We start from the raw sequence: 18,467 nt of genomic DNA, 5'->3' as shown, positions 1-18,467 counted from the left end.
CCATTAAATTAAGCATTCCAACCAGAAATAAGTTTCTTTTTTAGAAACATGAAACAAATAAATTTAAATAATAAAAATACCTAGAAAAAAATAGAAAGAAATTTTAAATGAGAAAAATTAATTACTTCTTTCTGTGAAAGAATGAATAATCCTTTAAATTAGAAATTTAAATTACTTAATTTGAATATTATCTTGATCTTATCAAGATTTATGTTCATGCAAAAATTGCTTTAATAAATAAGAATCATTATCGATTATAAAAGTAAATATTATTAAATCGATAAAAAGCTAAATTAAACTAAAAACGTTATGGTAAGAAAACTGAAAAATAATGTATAAATATGGAAATTTCCAATTTTGATTAACTTATAGACAATTTTTCTCATCTTTGGTTTTGTAAGCAGTTATCTCAACATCGAGCGTTAGACATTTTTGTTTTAAATTTTTTAAAAACTTTGAAATTTGCTCTGGCAGGAGAAATCAAACCCTTATCAAATCATTAAGTTCTCCACCAGGGAGCCTTTGTAGTTTGACTAATTTCCTGATTAGTCTTTATCAGGAAAAAGTATCAGGTTGCTGCTTATCCCCTTGGGAATAAAATCCAATTCAAACCAAGTCTAAGAAATCGCGAAAAGAGAGGAGCTGTAGCCTCTGATGTAAGGACTCTGCCCGAACCAGGACTTGAACCCGGGACTCCCAGATCACGGGGAAGACGCACTAAACTCCTCGGCAATGAAGCCCGAAAAAACATCAGCCGAAGATATGGAAATTGGTTTAGGAATAGCATCATTTTACTGCGCAGATCTTCTTGGTAATTTCAAATCAGGATGTTTCTAATTACTTTTCAGTACTTATTTATTTTTACGGACCTGCTAAAAATAAAATGGTTGTATCGTTTACAAAGAAACGACAGGAATAAAAATACAACGAAAAGAGTTTCTTGTTTCATTTAGTATATGCAATTCATCGAATATTTAAATGCAAGACAGAAAATTCCATTAGACCCTGAAGACCCACAAAAGTCAGCTATAACATCATCAAATGCAAACCATCTTAACAAACGGAGAATTTGTCAAGCACGACTTTGCCGCAATAACAAAATAAATAATATTTGTTAAAAATGTAAAATATATGTTCATAGAAAATGTAGGTATGAAAAAATTTTTACTTTATTTTGCAAAAAATAAAATACTATTTTTTTGTTTTCCAAACGCAGTATTATTATTTTTTTATTATTTAATATTTACTAATACCATATTATAAAACTTTAAATAATATAAAATAAAATTAAAAATTAATTTTAAATAATTTATTTTACGCATTAATTATTTTTTCACATAACCGACAGGTTTAAATACTTTTAGGTTGCTAAAAAAGCATTTTAGATTATTTTTTTATATATATATTATAATATTTTCAGCAAAGGAGTTAAAAACATTAAGTTTAACGTTAAAAATATTGGACGTATTATAGTCCCGAGTAGGGATTGCAATACCGGTATACCGGGATACCGAATACCGGTATTTTGAGCCATTTGTACAATTTTGTAATACCGGTATTCACAAGCTTAAATACCGGTTTTTCGGTATTTACTAGAAATTTTTAAAATTGTCTCCACTATATATTCAGGTATCGCCAACATCGCAAAATAGTATAGGTTTTTGTTTTTATGTCTCCCTGACGGGCGAAATTAATTAACAAATTAATGGCTTGATACATTATTTAAATCTAAATTAGCGAAACATGGATTATCCCTGAAAGAAGAAATTGTATACATAATGACTGATGATGCAACAGTTATTAAGAAAATTTGGAAAGTTGATTGGTGCAAATCAGTAATTGTGCTATGCTCATGGAATTCTGTTAGGAATAATAGATGTATTATACCAAAAAAATAAAGAATAGAAGAATCCAAATACTGTGGATATAGAAACTTCGGATTCCAACTTTGAAAAGAGTAAGAGTGAGAGTGATATTGACAATGAAGATAATAACAATGTAATTGTTGAAGAAGTTATTGCTAATGAGGATGAAATATTAACCCATCAAGTATTGCTTCCTATAATTTATAAAGTTCGGAAAATTGTTAAGATATTTCAACGTTCCTCTATAAAAGATGACATATTATTAAAATACATACTAACTGAAAATAAAACAGAATATATGTTAATATATAGATTTTAAAACACGTTGGCACCGTTTACTCCTAACAGCACACATCACACTAGAACAGCACACATCACTACCTGAAGATTATATATTACATTAAAAAATCACACAGAATAAAGGCATATCAAAATAGAAAATGTCTTATGGTATTTATATAATTATAATGATTTTTAAAATAAAAATGAAAAAGAAGAAAAGTAAATAACCAATTCAAATCTGATTAAGTTGATAGTAAATTTTCTTAAAATTTTTTACCCATAAACCTATCCACATTCAAAAGAATTCTGTTCAGTTATCGAAGATTATGATGACACTAATGTCGATAGTGAAAAGGAATTGTCTCTTGAACAAAAATTAGAATTAGCGATAAATAAGAAAATTTCAACGAACCAAAATACAATACAGAAATCAGCTATATCCAAAACCATCCGATAAGCGATTTGAAGATGAGGGATTTAGAGGTAAATACTTGGACAGCTAGTAATTTTTGCACAAAATTACTTTTCAGGCTTAATGACAGTACAATAGATGCATTATGTTTTTTTTTAAGATCACATTTCAAAAATTTGTATTAGTATCACAGACTGAATAGTGATATTTTCAATTTTTTGTGATTTAAATAAATAAGTTGTTCCTTTACTTTTTTGTAATTCTTTAGATACTGTTATAATTTATAAGTTACAAATTATTTTTGTAATATTTACCCTTTCTAATAAAACTGGCAAATAAAACAAAGAAACACGTGTGTTTTCTTTCTTTTTCTAAAATTTCTAATACCGGTATTAAAACCGGTATCCCGGTATTAAGATCTAAAAAATACCGAATACCGGTATTGTAATTTTGGTCCGGTATTGCAATCCCTAGTCCCGAGTAAAGCCGAACACTTTAATACAATCTGATATAGATCCCTAAATTATAGTAATTCTTAAATACTTCTGTGTTCCTTAATTCTTCATGTATATCATCCATCCATTGTTTTTTCGGTCTTTGTACTCTTCTAGTTCCTGCTGCTTCCCATTTTAGAAATTTTAAAAACCATTTGTTTGTTTCTAATGATTCCGATCTTTTCAAGTACCATTCTGTTTTTCTTAACAGTAGCAGCTTATGGAATAATTCGTTGGATATATAATCTTCAAAAAAATCTTCAAAACACCATTTCCAATAGTTTCGTTCCAGTAAGTTTTTATCCATTAACTTTTTCACGTTTGAATCCAAAGTCCATGCTTCAGAACCATTTATTAAAATGTGAGTAAGAATTGTTTCAAAGATTTTTTCTTTGTTTCTCAAGGAAATATCTTCATCTCGCAAAACAGGATGTAAGTAAGCAATGGCATTTTTGGTTTCTAGAATTCTGTGAGAGACTTCTTCACAATTTCCGCCACGCAGTTCGAAACTTGTGCCATCAAAGTCTATAACATTTTGGCCATAAAAAATAACATGACCAAATCTTAATTTTTTATTGCCTAAATATTTCAGATTTTTAAGGCTTATATTCAAACCCAGGATTTTAAGACGTTTTTTAAGATTTAGGATCATGGTTTTTAAAGTTATAGATCTCCGAGCAATAACAATCACTTTATCGTCATAAATCATACTGGACGAAATAACATTTTTTATCCGGCGGTTTTCTCTCTGCCATTCATTTATAGATTCTTGGATATATATTTTAAGTAATGTAGGTCCTAAAACGCTTTGTTCTATCAAACCTTTTGATAGGATGAATTGTTGAGATAATTTGTTTGTCTCTATGCCTCTAATAGTATTTGATTTAAACAAATGCTCTAACACTGCAAGTAAAATTTCAGAAATTCTGTATTTTTCAAGGATTTCGAAAAGTTGTGAGTAATCGATGCCGAAGTATACTTGCTTTAAATCTACGAATGCAATGTGCGAAGATGGAATTTCTTTCTCGGCAATTTTCTGAAGATAGATCCTCAACATAAAAGTTGTATCTAAATTAGTTGTCTGAAGTAGAATAGAACGACAGTTTCGTTCGTAAATTTCATTTTCTAGTCTTTCTTTTAATATAAAACACATTACTCGCATTATACAATGAACATGCAAATCAATATCATATGTGGTATTTTCATTAATGTAAGTTTCGTCTATTTCGGATGGAATTTTTTCGCCATTGAATATTTTTTGAATTAAATTTGTTAAAAGATATTTCGTTTCAGAAGTGCTATTTCTCAAAAGTTGGATACTTAAGCCGCCAGGTACAGGCCATGCATCATCATCCAGTTGCTCAAGAGCTTTAGTCACATCTTTAAGATTAATTTTGACTGTCTCCTCAGGATTTATTCTATAGCGATTTATTTTCCTTGACCCCACATCCCTAATATCAATTTCGTTCCTTTTCCAAAAGTCTTCTAATGGCTTTTGATGCAACACAGTTTCATTATTCTTGTTGCGCATTTCATGTAAAATACTCCATGCCATTTTACTTCTTTTGTTTAACTCTGTATTCTCAACAGCTGAGCAGGCACCTTGCCACACCTCATTTTTAATTTTTTCATCAAAATTTGAATCGGAAGTAATTCCGTATGGAGAGTCTCTTCTTGCTCTTAAATATTTTATCTCCTTATCCCAGAGAAACTCACCAAAAATGTCTTTATTTTGAATTCCTAACACCTTCTCTGCTGCCAAATGAATGCTTTTTTTTAAATTATGGTACATTTCTTCTGTCGTTCCGCAGTTTTCCAGCTCCCGACAGTTCTTTAGTTTCCTTCCAGCAGTTTTTTTGATGTTGAAATCCACCTGATTTTCATACTTCTCTCTTAAAGTATCACTATACAAAAGATATGTCTTGTACTTTCTCATTTCACAGGGTATTTTCTTTGTAACATGCTCCCTACTTTCAGAAATTTTGGGAAATGGAGATTTTTTACATTTTTTACTTGGAATTGTAATAAATGCTGCAAGAAATATATGATCGGTTCCACAGTCAAACCATCTACATGCAAGAACATCATGGACGTGCAATGCTGTTATCTGTCTAGTTATACAAAAATCAATTACTGATCTCGACGAATCATTTTTTTTATACCAAGTATACGTGTGAATATTTTTATGATCAAAGAATGTATTTTGTATTTTCAACTTGAATTTTGCACAAACATCCATCAGTCTATCACCGTTGTTGTTACTCTTTTTACCTTCCACACCAAAACTTCCAACTGCCTCACTTCTTGCTCCATTTGCATTTTCTTGATTAATTTTAATGATATCTCGTTTAAGACTTTGAAGTTTCATTTGTTGAGGAAAATTTAGTTTCTTTTGCTCAAGTTGTTCACATTCATTTTCTAATCGTGCAAGATGAGAGTCAAAATTTTCAACTCTACTGTTGAAATCGCCTAAAATAATTAATTTACGTTCTTCCGTCACATTTTTCAGCTTTTCTTCGAAAGTTTTTTGAAAGTCATCCTTAGTTTCAGCTTCTTGAGAGTCATCCTTAGTTTTGGGTGTTTCATCGAGCCAGTAGACACCCATTATTGTGATCTTTTGTCCGTGTATATTCAAATCTGCTTTAATAATCCTTTCATTTACAGCTTCCCACGATTCAATGAAACCAAGATCTTTCTTCATCAAGATAGACACTCCAGCCTGGCCGTGTTCTTTCTTTCTTACTCCACTGTAGAGATGGACATATTTTCCATAATTTTCACTTCCTGTTTCTTTTAATTTGGTTTCGGTCAAAATTACTACATCAACGTTTTCTCTTTCGATTTCTGAAAAGGTTTCCCTTTTTTTTTCAGTCAGTCCTCGAACATTCCATGTTCCGAAAATCAGCGAGTTATTCCCAAAATTTCCTAAATATTCCATTTGATTAGATAAGTGGAATTTTTTTTTCAAATCAAGCTTACAAATTTCTCAACAATTGTATTTCAAATTTTATGGATGGAGGAACCATTGAAATTTTTGTTGAAGAATTTAGCTATACCTACAAGAAAAAAGAGCACTATTAAAAAGTCAAAAAGTTAAATATATGTCGTAACAAAATTCACTTCATATGCACAACGGTATAGTGTGTGAAAACTTATTACTTTAAAAATATTTTTTGCACGTTGAGACATTATTCTTTCTTAAAAGTGGAGAAATGTTGTCGTAAGAATTACTTAAATGTATATACAAAATGGTCAGAATTAAAACATCCCTACTCTGAGATCTCTATATAGCGAAATACTCAATGCAAAAGTTTCAAAATATGTTGAAAATACTATTTAAGACATGGAGAAACAGATTAAGTGAAAAAAATTAGTTCCAGAAACACTCATAGATGAAGCAGTGCAACAGAAAATAATGCTGAAAAGAAACAAAATACATTTTTGTAACACATTTTATTCGAACGTATCAAACATTCAATCACAAGGACCTTATCGATGCAGGGGGAACTGCTCAATGTGGTTACCTTCTTCAAAATACAGAATCTGCATACTGTGGACAGCTTGTTCAACTGCGGATTGTAATTGGTAGATTGAGATGCTTCTCACATGCAGAATAATGCTGTCTTTCAAATCTGCCAAGGTTATTAGACGTCTTCGATAAACAAGATATTTTAAGTATCCTCACAGCCAAAAATCACAGGGATTAAGATCTGGAGAATGATATGACCAGGTTGTCGGAAAAACTATAGCTGTCGACAATAGCTGCCACCACTATAGCTGTCGACAATAGTGGTGGCAACTTTTTCAATGACATCTGAACGACTCAATTTGGTCCTCAACCCGGCTGATATCCGGTTTTCTCGAATAGAGAAATCATTCGCCTGAGAGTTTTCGGAAGTAATGATCCTTTGTGTAAATTGTTATTTCGACGAAACTCTCGAAGTGTAGCTACATCATTTCCTTTGTTTTCATGAAAAAACTTTATAAGCGAAGCGTATTCTTGCAGTGCGTCAGCCATCGTTGATAAGATTGATATTTTCCCAATATTCTGCCCTTTTATCCCAGAGTTTCAAGCCAAGTTTCAAACCAAGGAGCTTATGCAAATTTTTGCGCTTGCAGTGTAAAATGCACTTAAATGACAGTTTAAGTTTCTTCACTTTTTTAATTATCTTTTTTTTTTCCATATCAGCAACAGAAATTAACCCTAAACTGGGGACGTGCGGTCTGTGAGACCGCTGGCGATGGATTTTCTGTCATCCCTATTCTATTTTTAGCTCAATTGAATGGTTTGACCCTGTAGCTTCCTGTTTTATGACCTTGAATACACGTGCACTTTTTCAACCGATTTCAGCAGATGTTTTTAAAAATAATTCAGTTATTTCTTCGAGCGCGGTTTCTAAAACCGCATCTCCCTGTTAGTGTCCCAGTAATAAACAAGGCTTAGCAGATGGCGCTAAAACATTGGCCCCTAAATATCATCCAGTTTACTGATTCTTTTATGAAGCAGTGCTCCAGACACTTTTAAATGAAGAATAAAGTGATTTTAGTGATAAGGATAATCATACAGAAGAGTTTTTCTATGAAAGTTCACATTCAACTGATTTTGATATGTATGTTCAAACATAATTAATTTTTCTAGTGATAATGTATTTTGAAAAATTCATAAAATATATTAATATACCAAGAAATATATATACAGAATTTTTAGGTTGATTTTTATACTAATTCTTAACCTTTATATTTAAAATGCCCTAGAAAACTGTGCTATGAAAGTCACACAAGCCGATAAAAAGAGGGCCAATTTTACCCATTGTCATTTTTTTTCCATATAATTGTTGAATTTTACATTATTTTGTCTTCTATATACCTTCATATACTGTAAAAATAAATATGATTTAAAAAGTAAAAAGTAATATGCTTTTTCAAGAATATTATTTATTGTAACATGTAATTTGAGAAGAAAATGTATGTTCCAACGCATTTACTTTTTTCAATGATAATATATTTTAGAAAATTTCTAAAACATATCTATATATTAAGAAAAATATCTGCAAAATATATTGGCAGTTTTTCAAACTAATGCATTCATTAGAAATTTTAATTTGAGTGTAAATGAAATGCGGTCTTGTAGACCGCACCTCCCCAGTTAAGTCTTAAAATTTCACCTCCCCAGTTAAGGGTTAAAATGGAAAAATTTTATACCTCATTAGTGGGGGGGGGGGGTGTTATTATTTGTACCTTTTCAGCATATTTTTTTGTTGTACAGCGTCTATAGATATTTCTGGAACTATTTTTTTTCACTTAATCCCCTTCCCCATGCCTTGAATAGTATTCAGCAATTTTGGAGACTTTACATCGAGTAGTTCGTTGTATAGAGCTCAGAGTAGAGGTCTTTTAATTCTGACTACCTTTTATGTATGTATATATGTGTCATTAAAGGCATTGCATTCAAAAGAAAAGGTAAAATTAGAAACTACTTAAGATCGTTGTGTATTCATAGCGAACTTGGTTGATTTCGAAGAATTTTATCAACTAACTTTTGGTAACGAAATAGATTTAATTAAACAACAAAAAGTAAAACAATAAAGTTAAATTTGACTGAACATGTAGAAAATTGAGTTAATTGAATTGGCAACAGGATTTACAGCATGCATGTTTTTAAATTTTCCAATAGTATACAAAGCAGGCTGAGATTACACGATGCACGCACGAAGAAGTATTATCACATGTGTAATGTTAAAGATGGAAAGATGCATATACAAGTGTGTCATACGAACAAATCTACGTTTCTAAATGAAAATGAAAAATACTGTAAATTTGCTACAGGGATAACTTCACTAAAATTGGAAGTTGGTGGTAAAAATGAATCCTGTCGAATTTTCATGAAAACTTGCGAAATGTGGGGAAATAATACGTAGCATGAATTTTATTGAGCTAAGTCGTTGAGTTGGTTGTTCAAAACAAACCTCTAAGTTTTTATCTGGATATGTTACTGAATACGGAGAAGAGAAGGGGTGAAAGTTTAAAAACCAATTTTTTACGTCTAAATAAGAAATTAATATCGGAGGAAAAATATAAACTCAAAAGCTATAGATATTATTAAATTCCATAAAATGAGCTGTAAGCCTTAAGAATAATTTTATTAGATCAGAAGTAAATTTAAAATTAGAAAAAATTTGGAAAATAATACTATTTTATTTTTTTTTTAATTTGAGCGAAATTTTTGAAATTCCACGTTTTGTTATATAAAAAAGAAATAATTGGTAAACTTTTCTCATCTATATCTGCAAAGGATTTTGAAAAATTATAACTTTATCAAAAAAACTTTGGGCAAAAAGGCCCACAATTAGTTTTTATCTGTTAGAATTCGAGGACCAAAATAAGTCCTATGTTAAAAGTGATGCTCTACAATTTCAGATGCTATCATAATGGATGATTTTCAAGAAAAAGAAAAAAAAAAGGTGAAAATTAAATTTTAGAAAAGGTGAAAAGTTTTATGTTGCGGTAGCCGATTCTCGAAAATCATTACAATGTACGACACTCGGGCTTAACGGTGTCCGGAAAATGAATTCAGCGTTGGCAATTAGCATTTTGAATTTAATTTTAATTGCTATATTTGAAAATTGTGACACAGTTTGAAATTGTAAGAAAAAAAAAAACCTTTTTCAGAAAAGAATTTTTTGGTTTCCTTCGATTCGACTGACGAAGAAAGTATTTAAACCGTTTTTTAATGGGTTTTTTTTTTCAGCAAAATCGAATTTTTCTAAACATTATCAGTTATTTTTTCTATATAACACTTATTTAAATGGAAATTGAAAATTTCGTTCAATTTTTTAATTGAGTGATATGTTTTCCAAATTTGTAGATAATGATAGAATATAGATAATTTGTAGATAATGATAGAATATAGATAATTTGTAGATATCGATAATTTGTAGATAATGATGGAATGTAGAAAATGATATTTTTCCAAACTGAAATGTACTTTTGATCTAATTAAGTTATTGTTATATTTTATAGGATTTTATAACATCTACGACTTTTTAATCTACATGATTTTTTTTCTCCAGCATAAGTAGCGTTTTATTTAAAAGTGAGTAAAAAGTTATAAAACTTTCATCCCTTATCCTGTAACAACTACGAGTACAAACTTAAAACCTGTAATGGCTTGATTCTTACCGATCAAATAAGAGGGTAGCGTTTAAAGACAAATTCTTTAATTACAGACTTATATGTACAAAAGAACAACTCGTTCTCATCTAGGTAATATGATTGATAACATTTACAACACAATTGAAAATTAAACATGAATAGTTTCCTCGATTAATTCGGAGGAAACAACATCACAAGAAAAACTAACAGGCTGTTAGCGCATCCGTCTACTCTAGGGGTAGCTCTAGGAATCCACCGATCTTCATCGGGTGGAGTTTAACTCAGAAGTCCAAATCACACGAAGCTTCTCTTACTTTTCATCAAAACGACTCTCTCCCATCTCCTTTCTCTTCCCAAAACCTCGCATTTTATTTTCTATCAAATCTCGGCCTCTCATTTTCACATTAGTGCACTTTAGCTCCCGGTCACTCAATAGCTGTTCAGCAATCCTCCCTCAACGGTCTCAAGTCGATCGCGGGATTGTCCACTAATGATCGATCTTTGTCGCCGACTCTTCACAATAAAAAAAAAAGTTTAACATCCAAATGGTGGGCGCTCTTCTCCTTTGAAGATAAGATTTATTTCCTTGGAACAATGGAACACGCACATGTGGTTCTTTATCTGGACAATGACCAGATGACCTTAAGAGAAGAGAGGATTTCCCCCATTGGTCAGTTTGGGGGCAGCGTTACTTAATAATGTGGGGAGTGTTACACAATTGATGACTCAGATGGCCGGAAATGCCAGTTATCAAGTATGGGAACCAGGTAACGTTACAGTGGTTAACAGGGCAAGGGAGGGAATCTTTACTAGCCCAAGGCCAAGGGAACTGAATCTTTACAAGCCCAATTTTGGATAGTCAATTCAACAATTTGCGATAATAAAAATTGCTATTATATGATTTTGGAAACTAAACATAATCATATTTAGTTGATTATTTTTAGTATTCTAATTATCATATTTAGTTATTACCTAACAGTCATTGAGCTTTTATCTTATTAGACTGTAAATTGTAATTTTCTTTCTCTGCAAACCACATATTTCTTAAATTTCCAATGAGAGAGAGCTAAAAATCATAATATGCATATTGAAACCGTTTTACTAAAAAAAATATGTAGCAATTAAACTATGTATTTATAAACGAAATGATATGAAAGGTACAAAGAACGGGGGGAGGGTGGGGAAGGAACCAAAGTGATTCCTCTGGACTAAAGAAACACTATATAGAAATAGGGAGCCAGTTTGGAGTAGAAGTGGCTTGGTGTTAATATATGGAACTGGAGGGTTTTAGGCTCGAGTCACGATTCCACCGAAGAACCGTCGTGTAAATGTATCTGGTATATTTGAATCCGCCGGGGCTAAACGTCTGTCCACTGTTGTTGGCGTGGAAGCCTTAAGAGAAGGTGCCAGCTCATATGTTGTTCTTGTCGTCTGACAACAGTGCAATGTTTCAAAATTCGTCCTAAATTAGTTTCGGTATTGCTTTAACCGTTTAACCTACAACTACGGGCATAGCTCGTAGTACGATGATCGGGCCCGTGGTACAACAGTCGCGGTTTGTAATTCGCCTCACCACAAATCATACTATTGAAGATCTTTGTATAAATGATAATTACACGAATTGTTAATTTATTTAGGAACTACAAATAAATGTTATTGATTTATGTTATATATTAGACTGAAAATAATTCTTTTATATATCTACCACAATTATTGCATCAGGTTGTAATTACTTATAAAATATCCCACAAAATTAAACCAGTTGCATCTTATACACAGTATTTACATTCCGTTAGTTTTGCGCGTACAACTTGCTGAACTGTGGAATGGCTCGAAGTCAGCGCGACCCTGCTTACATTTTTGGTCCAGAATTTTGGAACGTAAATCGTAGGTTAAGGGATTAAAAAGGGATGTTAATATAACTGAATTGAGCCTAAATGTCTTCTATAGCAAACCGGGAGGATTTCATTCAAAGCTTTTAAAAATTACCTTATGATAAAATTGTGTCTAAATCTATCGATATTACAGCTAGAATTGCGTCTAATTCTCCTAGATGCAGGAGGATATTAGAAAAAATGGAAGGAGTGTCAAAGTGGTTTCACTTTCCTTTAATCGGAGGAAATTATTAAAATATTTAATGTGTAAATTTCATCTAAAAGAAGGACAACAAATAGCCCTAACACTTTTCTAAATCTACTACTAAATATTTTATGATAAAAGCATTTTGCATTAATATAAAATACAGGGTGGCCACAATTAAACTGTCAGTGCTCACAGTGTTCTGTAGCGCGATCTATTTGCGAGAATGACGCCACATTTTGTAGGAAGATTAAACAATACGGGGGACGAAGGATTTCGAGAAAAAAAAATTAGTTCCAAAAGTCACCGCTAGGGGAATATGTGGCGCTGTGTAATAGAAAATAGAGTGTTAACAAATGCAAATCAATACGGAAATAAAATTACCTTTTATTTTGCACATTTGCTGATTTAGTTCAAATGCAATATGTTAACACTTTTAAAAAAGCGAAAAATTTACATAAACACCGATAAAGTCTCTTTATCTGCAATTTCACTTACTGGGTAACAGAGAACGCTGAGCAGAAGAAGTTCTTTATTCAATTTCTATGGGGTTACCTTAAGTCCAAGGTCTATCAAGGAGTTGTCCAGGACCTGGCTAAGTTGAAGGATAACATATCACGGACTGTGCGGGAGATTCCTGCAGACATGTTACTTTCTGCTGTTGTGAATACTGTGCACAGAATGCAATATGTGGTCCACAAACACGGCAGCCACATGGAACATGATTTGAATGTGCAAAATAAAAGGTAATTTTATTTCCGTATTGATTTGCGTTTGTTAACACTCTATTTTCTATTACACAGCGCCACATATTCCCCTAGCGGTGACTTTTGGAACTAATTTTTTTTTTTCGCGAAATCCCTCGTCCCCCGTATTGTTTAATCTTTCTACAAAATGTGGCGTCATTCTCGCAAATAGATCGCGCTACAGAACGCTGTGAACACTGTCAGTTTAATTGTGGCCACCCTGTATTTAAGAAGTTCGTATTTAATTTTTCTGAAATTTCTGATTCTACGGTAATTACAAATTTTTAATATCATTTCTTAGTTTTTAAATATATAAGGAATCTTTAACATTTTTGAATATAGAATTTTAATAACCAATTAGAATTGAACGACAAAAGTGTTTTGTTACTGTAATCATATTTTTGTATAATTTCATTAATGAATAAAAAGTTACTTTAGTTGAATGTCTCAGTTTCCCTTTGTAGTATATGTGACGTAAAGAATTATATAAAAAAGAGAGCATAAAAATTGCAATTTAACATGTGGAGGTTAAATATATTTCTATATACTACTGTAGAATCTACATCTACTACTGTAGATGTATTGTAGAACTACATCCACAACGTTTATCATTTATACTCTTGAAGGCAAAAACTGGAAGGAAGTGAGGGGGGGGGGGTACTTAGGGGAATTAAGTTCTATGTCGTATTCAACTGGCTTTGGCAGACTCAATTAACTCATTTTTGTTCACAAAATACATCTTTAATGCACATAATAAAAGTTAACTTTAATACACAAAACAAAGTTAAAGAAATAGAGCTAAAGCGAAGAACATAGTACTGGAAATGCATTTTGATGAAAATGTCGAAAATCGCCATTTCATAAAAATTGTTTAAATACAAAGTCTTTTTTTTTATTATTATTTTTCATTGGTGCACAATGTGAGTGCAAAGTTTACCAAGTAAGTGCTAAATGTTATCAAGACAAAAAAAGAAATATTAACAATTTATATCGTGTGATAAATAATGAACATGAATAAACTACAACTGGGAAATCTAATTAAACTTTCAATGGGATTAATCTGCAGATGTAATCACATCTAATAACAAAGTTGATTTAAATTATAAACTTTTGGAATTCTCTCCAAGTTGTATTTAAATCCTTTGCCTTATTCTGAATCTTACGGGGGCACCTCGTAATTGAGGATGAGAAGCTTCCGGTAAGGTGATTCGCCACCTTTGTAGATACACAAAAAGGTGGCGGTCTGACTTCTCCCATCGATGACGGGATGTACTTCCTAAGAGCAGGGTTGTACCGTGGCCTGTGATGCCCTTTAGGACTCAACCACAGTTCTCGTCAGTGTTGTTATTGCGGCGGTCCGGTCATTCAAGTTTTTCCGTGTGCCTTTCGGCGGGTTGGAGTAGCCAGCTTGTGATTGCCTTATTCTCAGGACTTGGATTTGTAAAGATATTTGTTTAAATGGGGTTGAAATAAAAAATTTTGAAATGTTGAATTCTCTGTTTAGAATAAGAGACTATATGAATTAACTGCATAAATTTTTTCCCTTTTTCATTATTTCTAATATTTTTGTTTTCAATTTGTTTAAAAAAACTGGTATTATTAGAAAGATAATTTTTTCTTGAATTTTAAGATGATATAAAAATAATTTTTCTGATGATATAAAGAATAATTTTGGTTTAGTTTAGTTATATTAACGTACCATTTTAAAGCAACACTAGAGCTAATTCGGAATGAACCTCGCCATTTTGAACTGCGGTCAGATGACAAGGACGACACCTGAGCTGGCACCTCCCCCTCTCCAGACTTCCGCACCACACCAGCGTTAGGACGTTTGGACCCGAACGGAATTAACGTGCACTAGACGATTTTTCAGTGGAATCAGGTCCTGAATTTGAAAACCTCCGGATCCGAGGACGAGACTTTACCATTAGTCCACCGCGGCCCTCAAAATAATTTTGGATGCTGCATAACAAAATGCCCCGATTTCTCTTAATTTTTAATAAACTACAATTCTAATTAAATTTTCAAAAAATCACTCAGACGTGCACTGCCACGTCCACGTTCAACGTGGCTTGAATTAAATGGAAGGCTTAGTATTCAATAAGAAGTGAGTACTAAGCCTTATAGTCACAGTATTAAAACAGTTAGTTTTGGTATAAAAACTTTGTCTTTTGGAATTGGCGGGCAAACAAAGGAATTCATAGAACTCTGACTTATCCGACTTTTTTTTATTATTTGACCTGTCCATCAGCCATATTATGCCGGATAAGCGGGGTGTACTGTAATAAAAGTGTAATGGTGAAGTAATTGCTTGTTTCTATTTTTAATAGTAAAAATACAAAAAAAAAAATTATATTAGAATTTCAACATCATTTCTATAATACACGCTTAGATTCCCAAATATCGGTATAATGAAAATTTGTTATTTACTTTTGAAGAACTCTCTTCCGATTCATAATTCCATTCAAGGGTCTCAAAAATGTCTAACGAATTTTGAATATTTTCTTCAGAATTATTTCCTTTAAAAAGAAATCATTCAATGAAGTGCACAATGGCATTCTGGAAGTTTTTAAAACTCAACGGTGGCTGACTTACAACACATGATTGATTGAAAAAAAAAATTGCTTCTTTAGCTACAAGACTGTGACTCTGTTCATGTTTCCTGTTGACAGATTTAAATTTTTAGATATAGTTTTTAAGGTGGGTTTACCTAATGTTATTTTCCCCACTTTAATATTTTTATTATTTTTTTGTCAGATACGAAAAAATAAAAATTGGAAATATTGTAATTATGAAAAAAGTTCGATATGGTTTCTAATATCCATGTTTTGAAATTTTTTGCGTCTTAAAAATACATTTTTAGAATTGTATCTGTCTGTGAACTTGAAAATTTAAAAATACGTCGAACTCTAAGGGTTGCTCAAATAAAAAGTGGACACTTGATTTCCATTAGAATAATTGTAGTTATAGCATCGCTACTGAACAGGGATATAAAGGGCTATAGAAGGTGTGCACTGCATACAGCGTTCAGTAGTGAAAACAGTTTGTATTACAGGAAACTGGTCGAAAGTAAAGCCGTGCGTCCTTGGATGCGTCCGAATCGGAACAGCACGCGATAGTACGATTTTCGATTCTTTGATTACCGTGGATCACTCTTGATTGATTTCCTGTCCTAAGAAAACACTATCAATTCAACACAATACTGCAGTACTCTTCTAAAACTATGGAAATCAATCAAAAGCAAACGATCAGGCCTTCTCACTCAGTAAGTGATCCTTCTCAGTAACAATGTCGGCCCACACGTCTCCAGACGACCTTAAAAATATTCCGTTGGAATGTGTTGGAACACCCGCCGTACAGTCCTAATTTGTCACATCTTAGGGCCACTTAAGAGAGCAATACGGGGGAGGCATGTTTCCATCTGGGTGGCGAAGTGAAGGAAGCTGTGCAGGACTTCCTCAAGACTCAATCACCATCTTTCAATAGCAAAGGCTGCCTAATCTGTTACCTAAACGATGAGGCCTGTGTAATAACGCCCATGGCAATTTCTTTTAATTTCCAATAAGGTATTATTTTCATTCAACTTGCTCACTTCTCATTTAGGTAAACTAATAAAAGGATGAAATATGATGTATGATCTTTCTATCAAAGTAGTAGATTTTTATCGAATTTTGACAGAAATCCATTAATAGGAAGTTTGTCTATCTATACAACGTCTACAAAAACATTAAGAATAAGATGAATGGAATTTAGTTTGCAATTTTAACTCTAAATTGCAAATCTATATGAAATTTTGAATTAAATTCATTAAAAGATTGATCGTCTCTCAATCAGTTCAGTTATATTAACGTCCCATTTTAAAGCAACACTAGGTCTATTTTGGGACGTAAATCGTAATTTTGAACTACGATCAGATGACGAGGGCGAAGCATAAACCGGCACTCCCTCTCCAAACTTTCGCACCACATCAGAGGGCCCAACAGATTTGACGTGCACTAGACCCATTTCACGATACTTCTTCGGTGAATTAGGTCTCGAGCCTAAAACCCTGAGGTTCCGAAGCCGACACCTTACACCAGGCCACTGCGGCCCTCATCTATCAATCGGTACACTTGCATTCATTTTGCGGGCGTCCTGGCATAGGGGTAGCGCGTCTTCCCCGTGATCTGGGCGTCCCGGGTTCGAGTCCCGGTTTGGGCATGGTTGTTCTTCTGTTGTTCTATCTGTGAGATGTGTGAATGTGCCCTCCTGTAAAAAGGGGTTGTGCAAGCGAATGAATGATGCGTGAGTGGCAAAGTCGTACTCTTGGCCCTAGTTGGCGCTGCTATAAAAAATAAGAGACGTTCCCCCTCAGGCTTAAATCGCTGTCTTCGTAAGAGCGGGCTTGTCAGTGGCAAGTGCCATAAGAAACAAACAAACAAGCATTCATTTTAATACGATGACTTAAAAATGCAGCATCTTAAATAAATAAAATTTTGTCATGTGATCTTGCTACTAAAACTGTTCTTCTATATAAAGTTTTATTTTCAATTGATCGAAAAAAGCCGTCAAAATTGTGCACTCGGTTTCCTTCACTATACTAGGAATCACAATAAGTTTATGTTCAGGACTCTAAAAATAAAAACCTGAGCATTGAATGTGTTCATGGCCTTATCTTAGGGTTTATGAGAGTAATTTTGAGGGGACCATTCCCAATTTTAATGATTATTGACAAGATAACAGATAAATCTTAAACAACATCCAAACAATGACGCAATATATCCATTACTGTTTCAATAAGTAGATAAATTTTTAAAAAATTGAATAAAAAACATTTTAGCAACAAGTTATTTTAAGTCCTTTTAAAAAATCGGAAGCTTTCAATATTATCGGCAACATGAATTATTAAAAGGTATTTGAAGTTTTACTTACCAGAATTATTTATTCTGCAAATTTTTTAAATTTTTTTCTGAGAGAATTTAAAGAACTATTCGCAATGCGTGCAATTTTCAGGACACATAAGCAAATGTGAAACATTATCTTCAAGAGCTGACGTTATCTCAGGAAATGTTCCCATGACAACCGCCTCTCTACCCTATTGCTGTTTACGTAAGACCTATCTCTGGTTTAATCTTGTCAATGCTGTACGCCTTGTACATCATGTGTATTAAAATTGAGAGGAAAGAAAATAAGAGTTGAGGGATTGTGATGGGCTTTGCAATAAAGCTGACCGCGACCTTGACCTGCATATCTCTACTTGCAGCAGACGATAATGTTTCACTGTGTATGATTGCGTTGGACATAGCAAAGGAAATGGGGGGGGGATTACACCGTGAAAGCGCTAACAGAGAGATGGATATAGATATGACCATTAAAAAAAGGTGCAAGAATGAGATTGGTATTATTTGTAGAATAAATTTAAAAAAATCCAGGAATTAATATTACGTGGCTGATTAAA

At 32.7% G+C, this 18,467-nt stretch overlaps 1 protein-coding gene across 1 annotated transcript; it reads right to left on the bottom strand.

The window, feature by feature from the left end:
- Window positions 1–218: 218 nt before the first annotated feature.
- On the bottom strand, window positions 219–18,056 carry LOC129966804 (uncharacterized). The gene is made up of 2 exons (XM_056081376.1): window positions 17,942–18,056; window positions 219–6,109 (listed from the first exon to the last, which is right to left on the bottom strand). The coding sequence occupies exon 2, from the start codon at window positions 5,989–5,991 to the stop codon at window positions 3,055–3,057; it is 2,937 nt and encodes a 978-aa protein (XP_055937351.1). The 5' UTR covers window positions 5,992–6,109; window positions 17,942–18,056; the 3' UTR covers window positions 219–3,054.
- Window positions 18,057–18,467: the final 411 nt, after the last annotated feature.

This window comes from Argiope bruennichi, chromosome 4 (genome assembly GCF_947563725.1).
Source record: "Argiope bruennichi chromosome 4, qqArgBrue1.1, whole genome shotgun sequence".
Lineage (NCBI taxonomy): Eukaryota > Metazoa > Arthropoda > Arachnida > Araneae > Araneidae > Argiope > Argiope bruennichi.
The sequence above is the reverse complement of the archived record's forward strand: the minus strand, read 5'-3'. Positions and strand labels throughout refer to the sequence as shown.